The sequence below is a fragment of the Rhyacophila brunnea genome, unplaced genomic scaffold (assembly GCF_057557595.1).
Source record: "Rhyacophila brunnea isolate RB1 unplaced genomic scaffold, BYU_Rbru_1.0 scaffold_14, whole genome shotgun sequence".
In the NCBI taxonomy this organism is placed as follows: domain Eukaryota; kingdom Metazoa; phylum Arthropoda; class Insecta; order Trichoptera; family Rhyacophilidae; genus Rhyacophila; species Rhyacophila brunnea.
In genome coordinates this window covers 24,367,849-24,380,380 of record NW_028232796.1, presented here as the reverse complement: position 1 = coordinate 24,380,380, position 12,532 = coordinate 24,367,849, and the positions used below count along the sequence as shown (strand labels likewise).

General features: G+C 33.6%; 1 protein-coding gene across 2 annotated transcripts in view; it reads left to right on the top strand.

Moving 5' to 3' along the window:
- Tomosyn (syntaxin-binding protein tomosyn) overlaps positions 1 to 12,532 on the top strand; it is a 735,273-nt gene that overhangs the window by 497,981 nt on the left and 224,760 nt on the right. For both annotated transcript variants that reach the window (XM_085942075.1, XM_085942074.1), the window contains exon 3: positions 3,188 to 3,466. In XM_085942075.1, coding sequence (XP_085798201.1) covers positions 3,188 to 3,466 — 279 coding nt within the window. The remainder of the gene's footprint in view (positions 1 to 3,187; positions 3,467 to 12,532) is intronic.

Below are 12,532 nucleotides of genomic sequence, written 5' to 3'. Positions count from 1 at the left end.
TGCATTTTATGCAGCCAAAAAAAATGTTTCGTATATTATGAAATGATTGAGTTTTCTTTATAAATTAAGAATTTAATTTGGTCACAACGCGCGTATAGTACTCAAGAGTAGAGTGCGCACTGAGAAAGCTAATTATAATAGAAAGGGGATGGGGGTAGTTGTCAACCAATGGTTGCGGTTATTTACACCGCTGACTTGTATTTGTATCGCTGAAACGTAGCATTCAGCTTCAATAAACCGGGGATCGATACGACTGATTTACGACCGCTACAAATAAAGTACAAAAGCGTTGATTTATTCACAATATACGACATTTGCTAATTGAAATTTGCTGTTGTAAATGTCACTTTTATTGACATAATTTTACGTATTATTATCGTGATCCAATATTATTAGTTTTAATAAAATTGCTCCTACAAATATGTATGATTATATAGATTGGAATAGTGATGATGGGTTTGTTTTGACTATAGAATTTCCTGTATATATTAAGTAAAGTCACTACAATATCCTAACATTGACATATTATTATTATTTATAATTTATATATTGCAGCCCTTGAAGTCCAGTGTGTTGCACAGGGCTCTCATTCAGGGGCTCTTGGTTCGTTCCGGGTGAGGTCACATGCGTTTTTCTAAAAGCCTGAGTATTTATATGTTACTTCTACTACTGCAATACTGTTTCAATACACTAATGTCATTGGGCCGCATAGTCTATTGTGTTGAAAATAATAATGTTATATTTTCTGTATAATATTTTGATGATCCTATCACGTCCAATATCAAACGACGATGTATTTCAGTAATTAGAATTTTGAATAACAATAATTTTTAAATTTATTTAAATTTTTAATGCCTTTTTGTATATTATATACTAACTTTGATTTTTGTGTCTAAAATTCCGTAAATAAATTTGGATAACTCCTGACACCGTATACAAATTATATTTTTCTTTTGCTGTAAATTAGGATGTTTGGTTCATTTATTTGTCATTCCTTGGCAGGATTTGAAGAATATTTTTCATTATCTATAGACGGATCGACAACCTACCTTAAAGAATAAATATATTTACCCGAGCAGTGTGTAATGCGAGTTTGAATCCCTCACAGTCCAACTTTTTTTTCTCTCACAGATCAAACTTGTGACATATAGGATTGACTATTAAGTTATATTATACATTACGTAAATATATCCATAGATTGTTTGTGTTAATATGTTATTGTCAACATTTCTGTTTGTTTATTATTATTTGTTGTTTTGTTTTCAAATAGATATATCTTGTCTATGATAGAAACATTAATAATATTCTCGAATATAGCTAATATCATCTAACAATCTAAGATTCAATATGTATAATTAAGAAAGGTAATAATAAAAACAACATGTTAGTCTCGGATGAGATCCTCATAAAACGTGAATAAAACCTTTTATGTTATTTTCTAATGATAATGAATTCCCTTTGTTATGATATTAATCAAATTTAGTGGCCCACTGAGTAGGTACGTCCTCGTAATCTGCTGTCGTGAAATTATCATTAGGATTAGCGTTTTTCAACCTGTGTGGCATTAGAAAAGGTTCAACAAACGCTGGAAATGTCATATAGGCACTTATGTTGGCTTTATAGAAATAATAATTACATGTTACACAGGATTTGTTGATCTCTGATCAAATAAATTAATTAGATGTTTTAACGGAGAATATTTTTCACTGTAACTTAAATAATTTGACTTTCTATCATACAAAGAGAATTTCAAGCATTTTCACCAACTAGTATGAACTCATTTCGACATTGAATAATGTTAATAATCACTATGATATTACGAAACGAAAAGTGTTTATTTACTATGTTTTTTTCGCCACACATCCGGAATGCAATATCTCTTTCAGATTTTTAAATAATTATTGTTGGCAGACAATTGAATCCTCAAAGTAATGATATATAGAGAGCACCTATTTTTCGGCAAAAACAGCCATGTTTCTAGCGTATGACACACAGTAGAACCTCAGTTTTATTATTATCTACTTAACTATGAAACGTTATACCTCGTGTTGCTTCTCAGTACGGCTACCAAATTTTAACACAACATATTATTATTTAACAATACGTTCTACTAAAATAACGAAAAATAATTACCACTTATTTTATAATATTTAATACAAAAAAAAATATTTCAGCAACACGTGCTCGCAGTTTTTAAATGAATGTAATCAGTTCTTAATCCATTTTTACCGGCGACGTTTTGAAATAATATTTTATTCAGCCGTAGAAATTCTATCTTACTCTAACGCATAGTGTGCAGATATAAGCGTACCGATTGCTTACTCACTCGCACGTATGGTTCGTTTTTGTTCAGGTCGTGATTGAATCCGATATAGGTATAGACCAATGAATTTATCCTATTTATATTTTTATAAAAAACTGTTCTTAAAGTCACTGAATATTAAAAGATTGATTATATACATATTTTTTTTATTTATTTATGTCAATTTGTTTTTTTTTGTATGCAATTACCCCACATTACCTTACCGATTCATGAATAAAAAATAAACGTGGAATTAAAATATAACTTAGGTTTTTGTCTACACTCTCTTAATAAATTAATATATTATACATTTTTAATTTTAGATTCTGACCCGTGATTTATTGAACTAAGTAATTACTTATATAGTGATATAGAATTACAAGTTAAATATTTATTTTTCATAGTGTCAAATTATAGCAAAGTCGGTAAGGAGCTGAACTCAATAATAAATTCTGCATCTTCATTTTTCACTTAGTCATCCATTGATGCAAACGCCAGATAATAACTATTTCAATAAAAAGAATATTGTTTTGATTGTTATAATAATTCATCGGAAATATCACTCGAATATAAGTCCCGAACAACATATTATTGTACCGAGATTCGGACCTCGGAACATTATCATATTATCGTATTGTAACATAACTACTGTAACATACTATTGTGCCGACCGTTACGCTGCAAATAAAACTCGCTCCTGCATCCATCTTCGACTTCTTCATCATCATCCTCAACACCATAATCTACGACACGTCGACGTCTTCCACAGTGGTAACTCAAATCGAACACCCAACACTTACTTATTGGCACCTGATCAAAAATAATATGTTATTGTTTTAATATACATTTGTACCATTGTTTTCCTTGACCACTATACTATAACAGTCTCGGCCGGCCAGGAGTCGACGCGCACGTCCGCCATGACGCTGGATCGGCGTCGACGTCATCAGGCGTCGCCGGCGCCAGCGGAAGCGGAGCTGGCGCGAGTTGCGCGTCGGACGCGGCGACGCAGGGCTTCGACGTCGCGCCGGCCGTCACGCACGTTCAGTTTCTGGTGAACGAAGGCGCACTGGTGACAGCGACGTCTGACAACTCGCTGCACCTCTGGAACTTCAGGCAGAAGTCACCGCAAATTGTGCACACACTCAAGTTTCAGCGAGAAAAGTAAGTGAATCATTTATTATAAGGTTTAGTGACCTACCTAATTTTAAAGACTTTACCTGGTTCCATTGTTTATGACTGTTATGAGTAATTTCATTTTAAGGCTTGCTAAATATGTCAACAGTGGGGTACCTAATATACCGTGTTTTTCATTACTGAGATAGACAACGGTTGAGTGTAAATGAGCTCCCATCTTCCGACACCACACATCATCACTCCGCCGCTGTTAACTGACATCTTTTCCCACTCGTGATAAAATGTTGCAAGTACGTTATTTCCGAAAACTTTCATCAGTAATTGTCCATGATTTTTTAAATGTATCTATTTAAAAACATAAATATTGTGAACGTAGCAAACTATTAATTCAAAACGTTTACAACATCACATTTTTTTTAAACAGATAAATCAAGTTATTTTAATATTATAATACTAGCTGACCCGGCAAACGTTGTTCTGCCATATAAATTATTTCTAGTGAATATTTTGGTTGTTAAATAAAAAATAACGAATGTATCGTAAGTGTGTGGGGATGAGATATATGACAGAAAGAGGAATAGAGCGCTGTAGACGATGACCGCCGATAAAAACAAAAAAACATCAACCATTCATTTTCTCAATTCAAAATGAGTAATGATGTTCATAATGAATGAATTACCTGTGACAGGATCTCGTTGTTTAATGTTTATGCAATATCCGTCTTGTCCCTTCCAGAAAATTAGCGGATATTGGAGAGCGTCGTATGAACGGTGTGTGTCAGCGATGAACTCCAGATTATTGTTTCTTCTTCGAATCACGATTTCTCGCGTCGATGTGTGGTCGCCAACCATGATTACAGCAATGTCGTCAACAACAGGCGCATTGAATCGAAGCACGTGCTCTCCAGCTGGTGTTTTCTCATGATTGATGACAATAGCGTGATTGTCACTTTGCAATTCGTGCATGTGTGCTTTGAAGAATTTCAATAATTCATTGTGCTCATTCAACAGTGCATCCAGTTCGCCGACGATGCGCCTGGCATTAGGCGAATTGAGGCTATTGTAGCTGCAACGTGCATCCACATGATTGATGTCCTCACCGCCCATGAAGTAGATTTGTAAAAATTTATGTGGCTCGTTTGGCATTGGCAGCAATGAGCCTACTTTGTGGTATACTTGGCCTTTGATTTTGAACGTAGAATGGAATTGTTGACCATATACCGCAGTATTGTGAACTATTTTTGTTGCTCCGAACGAAGTCTTTTGGAAGCATGAATTGAATGTGCGAATGGACTTCAGGAACAGGTTTGAATCTGGAACCGTGCCGATGAGCAAGCCGTTCAATGGTTCTGGTGGTATCTCAATTTCTGGTAGTTGCACTTTTCCTGATGCGTAATACATCCCGGCTGACTCATGTTTGAATTTGAGCGCATGACAATGGGGACATTCTTTGTCGATAACACCGATCAGTACTTTCGGATGAGCGGAATATTCAATATCTGGCTCGTACTCGAATGCGAGACGAAGGAAATAAGCGGATGTAAATGTTCGATGTACTTGTTGGCGTTGTCGGTCATTTGCTCTGCGTGTGTTAACTACGAACCGGCGCGCTTGGCTCCGTTCCAATTGTCGTTGTTGATTGCGTCCAGCTCGTGTCTCTTGTGATTGGGATGCACGCAATTACGACATGCTTACACGCACGTTTTTGTTATCTTGTTGGATTTGTTCGTCTGTTCTTTCTGCTCTACTATTTCGCATGTTTGTTGCTTTATTCGTTCGACGGCCCAAATAGCCCCCCTTGCGTCTTGATGGCATTGTGCACTGTAATACACGCACATAAAAATAGATAAATTAAAATAAATCGTACAAAATTTTGCACGCACTGCGTTGTGATATGCCGAATGAAATGTCAAAATGACGCGACGCTTCTCTTGAATTCTTCTCGGACGTAGCGCCATCTGTTATTCAACAACATAAATAATTTCGTTCTGTTTGAAATACGAACGACGGTTAAATTTGTTCATACAAAAATAATAAAATCGCGATTAAAAAATGGGAGGGTGGGGGTAGCAGAGTGAAAATTTGGGGTTATAGGTATTTTTTGATGCAAAATAATAAAAAAAATACAAAAAGAAATTTTCAAAAAAATAAAAGAAAAAATTTTCTGGATAGAGATACCCTAATCACCTAGCGGTATGAAATATAATTGTTGACCTATTATCATACCTAACAAATATACATAAAAAAAAAATCATAAAAATCGGTCGAGCCATTTCGGAGGAGTTCGACCACAGACATCGTGACACGAGATTTTTATATATATATAGAGATAAACAACAAAGATAAACGATAAATAATATTTATAAAACAAATAATTTCTACGTCTCTAGAAAGCTCATTTATCAGCCCCGCAACCCTCGCTATTGATTGCCTGTTGAGGCTTCTACACGAGGAAACAGCTAATAGCGCTCGCAGACAAAGATTATTTTAATATAACTGTTAATACAAAAACCATATCATGTACCTACTGATCAAAAGTATATTTCGAAATCACAGATAAATACTTTAATTGTATTATTAGTATACATAGTATATATATATTTGCAGTGACGTCCCGTGGGGGTAGGCAGATTGAGCATCCCTTGGGGGCGCCAGTTACTCGAAAGACGGCAAATCGAGGAAAATCATTTGGAATATATAGAAATAGCTACATGAACTTAGTAATAATGAAAATATCTTTCCATTAAAAAATTCAGCTGACTGGTTTTGTCGGGTTTGCGATATCAAGTTTACTTCCGTTGCTCTTCGACGCCCTTGGTGACCAGAAACGACACGTGCAGATTTACGAATAATTAGTCCGATATTTTGATAGTAATGTATCCATACAAGACATTTCTTAGATATTGGACTCATGAAAGGATGATAAAAATAATGTATTAAAAAAAATGAGGCGGCATTTGGCGCTGCTAAGGGCGGGATTTTAGGGACGTCACTGTATATTTGTGTTTCATATTGGCATTCTTTGGCTTTGTAGTAAATACCTTTATGTCGATCAGCGAGACGTACCCTGTGTGAATTATTTCGAATATACGTTGGTTAAAGATATTTACAACGTTTTTAACAAAAAACGTTAGAAGAGAAAAAATACATCAATCCGATTAGATAGCGACATTTAAATACGTGAAAATTCTATTTTAATCAATCAATTTGGTAGACGATTTGTCTAAATCTTATTTCTGTTATTCTGGTAGAAATAGTGTTAAAATATTTGTACTCCATTATTTTCCTTTCATTAATTGACATGGCATTTTACTTTGGAAGCATTATTAATAACAATATGAATTATATTCAATTCCACATTTGTCTGGTGAATGTATATTATAGCCGGTTGATTTTTATATCATAGAATAAACTAACAGACTATTATTACACATTATTTATTTTATAAACAGCTTACTTAGGTATATTATTTTTCTCATTACAATGTAATGTGAACAATCGTACCGCATGGGAGGGGAGCGTCGATACTCTTTAATACTGCGGTAGGGGGTCTTTTTCCAAATTTCTTTTTATTTCTTTACTTCGTTTACCACACATTGAATAAAACGATACCGAATACAGGCACGCAGAACCAAACGGTAGGAGTACATCAGTTCGATGTGCATATTAAATCTTGATACACGGTTTTCAGTTCAATCCACGAATTATAATGATTTATTTATTGAAATCCGTGCCTACCTAATTGTAGCTAATGTCAATTAAATGATTTTGAGAAATATCGTAGAGGTTTCATTTTTCATGTACCCCTTTTTTAAATTATGGATATTACATGTAACTGCTGATATTTATATTCAGTATTTCAATCTTTGACAGCTGAATTTTTATTTAATTCAAATATAAAATTGACTATATTACTATGTTTGAGACTACTTTGAGGCTTTCACGGTTGTTTTTTATCGTAGTAGATTTTTGGGTTTCCACCGTGTGTCCTTCTTCCTTCTTTACTCGACGTTTCAGGCTCGTTGCAGAGGCCATTATCAAGAAATGGTATCATAAATCAAGTCATATCATCTCTTGATAATGGCCTCTGCAACGAGCCTGAAACGTCGAATAAAGAAGGAAGAAAGACACACGGTGGAAACCCAAAAATCTACTATGACTATATAATGTTTTTTTAATATATCTATTTTTATGAATTTAAAGAATAGAATTTTACATATCTTTACATATACCACGTAGTATGTTTCAAGTGTATTTTCTATATAGCAAAGCTCGTAATATTAACAATACACTTCGAGACACCAACGTCAATTTATAATATTCAAATAAACCAAGAACCAAGTATTGTTTTCAAAAACATTTCCTTTCGCGGCTTTTCCAATTTCAACTTCCCGCTGTAGGTTAATATATTTGCGATTCTTTTTCCGCTGGAAGTGGTTTGGAGTGTTCTTATTGTTTGCTCGGGGCGAATTTATTTGGGCCTCTATTTGGAGATGTCTCTGAGGTTTGCCGTAGTCCACGATTCTTTCTGAACACCTTTTATTATTTTTTTTTCGATATTTTCTTATCCGAGATGCTTGTTTATATTTATCTCATCTATTCAGGTTATACATTAGAATCTATGAACTTTCATAGGGTTTCCTGCCAATTTTTGATAATTATATTTTTTAACTAATATATAGTATTTTTATCTACTTTCTTATTTACTATATAGAAAACTCATCCATGTATGTAAGAATTCTAGTTATTTATTAGGAACTGTGTGCTGGAATCTCTATTTATATTTAAGAAAGCTGTGTTATCTTTCTTTAAAATTGGTGCCAAATCTCATTATCATTTTTTACAACTGCCAAAGAAAACATTTGCATATTCAGAACTATTATTTCTACAATTAATTATTGATGAAGGCTTCTAAATGCCCAGAATAATGTCTAAAATCTTCCAATATATCTTTTGCATGCTTACTGAAATGTTCTCTATTATTTTAATAAAACACTACATCATAATTATATGCACGTATATCTATTTTTCATTGCGTTATGTGAATTACAGCAACGCCATTTTTATTTTAATTTGTTCTTTTCATTTGCCATTGACTTAAAAATAGATTTTTTTAATTGGAACTGAACACAAAACTCTTGGGGTTCAGAACAGGCTTCAAAATTTTAAAGTTTTAAATTATTTAAGTATAAGATTTTCGTTATTATTTTATATTATTGCCATATTGTTATAAATTAATAGAAATCGTATGTATATAATTTACATATTTTATGGATAACATCATTTTAATTGCTGTTTTTAAAAGTTCCCGGTGATGATAACGTAAAATCGTCTGAAAGTAATAAATGTGAGAGCAAATTTTGTCACAAAACATCATAAATTTTATTATCAGGCTAGCATAATTTGCCAGGATGTGTTTGATTATTATGTAGCTAAACTTACATAAAATAATTACAATATAAAAAGAACTTTTTTTATAAAATGTTTTTAAAATTCCTGTTGAATCAAATAAACTTGACTTGACTAGCTTAAGCAATCAAAAAAAATTGTGCTTTATAGAAATAATACTGAAATGTCATTTTGACATTTCATATTGATTTCCATTGTAACGCACGTATATAATAATAATTTAGTTGCTAGGACCATCCTCTTAGCAACCAATAATAGTGGATTGGATTCCGGATTTCTTCCAAAATAACTTTTCATACAAAACAGAATTAACTGAAAATGAATTCAATTCTACTTAAAGATGGCTAAAAGTATTAAAAAAATGCATTGGCGTCGTGTTCTGATATATTCAAAAAGTTTCAAATGTCTAGCTAGTCGGGAAGTTAGTTAAAAATCGATTGCAAGATTTGTACTGGATAAACAACCACTGGACGAATAAGAATACGAGCTAATAAAAACGTTGTAAAATAATGACAATTTTTAAATATAGACCATACGAAACAATTGAAATGAATTTTCATGTCAGTTCAGTGAATAGGGTTTAATACAATTAATTCCCATGTAAACTTTCTTCGATGTTAGATGAAGATGATTTCCTCATTCTATAACAATTAATAGGTTTTACTGGTAGCTTTAATTTTAATTGGTGATTTTAAATAATGGCTAATCTGCAGTTTAATGGTTATTATTATGGTTTATTTCGTTGTAGAAACGTGCGAGTAACTTAATTACTTTCATAATAATACTCGCTGTGTATTTAACTGATAAGAGTTTTAATGAGGTAAAGTTTACATTCGTATTGAAGTAGGCGTGACTGTGTAACTATTATAACTTTAGTTTTAGTGGACTGGTGGTGATTCCACAACATTTTTAGTATACAATCGCATATTTCGTTATATTCGTTTGACAGTCGTAATTATTTATGGTTGTTTATATTATGAAAACGTCTGAATAGTATCTTCAAGAGTGACCTACCATTGTGTCTTAAGCGTAGGGTGTTCGACCAATGTGTGCTACCCGTGCTCACGTATGGCTGCGAGACGTGGACCCTCAACACGAGAGATGTCCAAAGGCTAAGAGTCGCACAGCAAGGCATCGAGAGGTGTATGTTGGGCATCACGCGAAAGGACCGTAAAAGAAACGAATGGGTTAGGAAGCAGACAGGAGTACGCGATGTAATAGACGTTGCCAAACAGCTAAAATTGAAATGGGCGGGGCACATTGCTCGCCAAAAGGACGGCCGATGGACAAATGCCGTCATCCAGTGGTACCCAAGGGGCACGAAACGGCCACAGGGTCGCCCTAAAAGCCGCTGGATTGACGAACTGGTAAAGTTCGGCGGAAATACGTGGCAGCGAACGACACAGGACCGAGAGAGTTGGAAGAAACTTGGGGAGGCCTTCATCCGGCAGTTGATTGACCCCGGCTGATGATGATGATGATGATATTATGAAAAATTTAAATATTTGACTGTCAATACATTGACACGGGTTGTCCTTTGGAAGGCAGTTATATTATCTACGTGTGTATTATAATGCGAATGATTTAGATCCAAATAATAGGTTTCATATTCGAAATGGTTAATTAAAAAACGAGACTATGCATAGAATTTCTGTCTTTGATAGACGTGGCTGATACTTTTGTGGCTTGCATCGGATTCCTGTAACATAGATCTAAATTATAATATTATTTATTAAATATTCACTTTTCACATACAATCAGTCAGTACCTATAATATGATTTCGTAATGTTATGAGATAGCCGATCTGCAATTTCATAACATTGCGAATTAATATTATTTCATAATAATTTCAAAATATTATTTCATAATACGGCCGGTCAATAAAATAGCGAGTCAAAATCGATTGGACGTCTCACTCGATTACAAGTTTCCGTGAAAGACACGTCGCACCGAATTACCATTATATTTATCATATTACATCTATTGTACCATTGTTGTTATTTGACAACAGCAAATACAATCTCTCCTCCATCATCATGAACAACTACTATCGTATCGCATCTGCAATACCTAGCATCCGCTGAACCAAAAAATACTACACTTTAAAGTTTACTATAAATGAATTTGTAATCCAAAACATCTTGCAGCTAATTTAACCATTTGAAACTATATCTATATGTTGAAAGATTTTCTTTGAATACACAAATATATCAATATCTTTGAGTTGATGTACTTACTAGCAAACATAGATTTAAGGTTCTCTATTAGAATTCGTACAGCGGGATTTACAAGTCTAAATGCATTTCCGTTTCGCCTGCGGCACGGCGGAAGTCTTATCGCGAATCAAATTCACGTTGTAGCCAGACAGACGGAAAGTTAGGCAAATAATACGGTCTTTAGAATACTGGTATGAATCGTGTGACGCTTTAGAAAGTTCTAAACTTTGTACAATATGCGTGCATAGTGCATACATTGCTACTGTACGGAGAAAAACTTTATACTATAAGTAATGTTATCTAATTTATTTACTAGATCTATAGCGTAATGATGTCAGTTCATATCTAGTGAGGGCTACCTTCTGTGCAACTATGGTTACCATAAACTTGAATTTATTATTTATAATTATTATTGTGTTCCTAAACAAAAAATAGACAGATGAATAAAAAATATACTGAAAATATTTATTTTTATTCATTACTGAATATACAATAGATTTAGAAGGTTAGACTGTTTATTTAGCATAGGAAATACATAATTTTAAAAAACCTCAAACATAACTAGTAAAAAAATCTAAAAAAAAGGTTGGGTCGCGTGGAACTCGTACTCTTTCACTTGCCGGATAAATGCTGTAGATTGTTTGTTTTTTTATTCCGTGTCTATGAATATCTAGTCAGTGCTTTGAGACACGTACGTCGGTATCTTAACTCGTCTAGGTCCCCGCGGTCGACAACCGTTAGTTATAGACGTGCTCTTATCTACGCGCACCTCATTTTATCACTCAATTGCTGCTTTCTGGCCACTTTACCTACTAGTGATGAATTGCTACAACTGCGTTATTTTTGAGAAGTTTTATCTTAATTTTGGAACGTTTAAATATAGTGACACTATACTTATTGGGTATCACCAGTGTGGTATATAAACTGTGTTCATGTGAGTTAAACTCAGCCATATTTATCCAGTAGTTTTTTAGTTATAACGAAACATTAAATAGATACATGGGCAAAAATAAAACTATATTGCGTGCTTACGTACTATGGAAATGAAATATCGTCGGTCGACTTGTACCGAAACAAAAACGTTCAGAATACATCCAATTGTATGTACACCAATATTGAATCACTTAAACAGTCCTATTGTATAAGGGTATCACTATAGTAATTATTATATTACTAGTAACCACTAAAATAAAGCTGCCTGTACATCCAATTCAACATTATTACACAAACTAAGCTGTACGCTGCATAAATGTATACATAATTTGAAAAACTAAAATAAATAAATCATAATAGCAAAATAGGAGCGCGGTTTTTTATGAAGCATTTCCATTACGCGAATTTAAACTGGAATTTTTCATTATTTTTTCTTTATCGCTTATAAAGGAAAAATGTTTCTCATTAATTATTTCAAGGAGATTGCAAATCCTCGCTTGGGGGTAGTGATAAATTTGCCTTATCTAGCACTCTT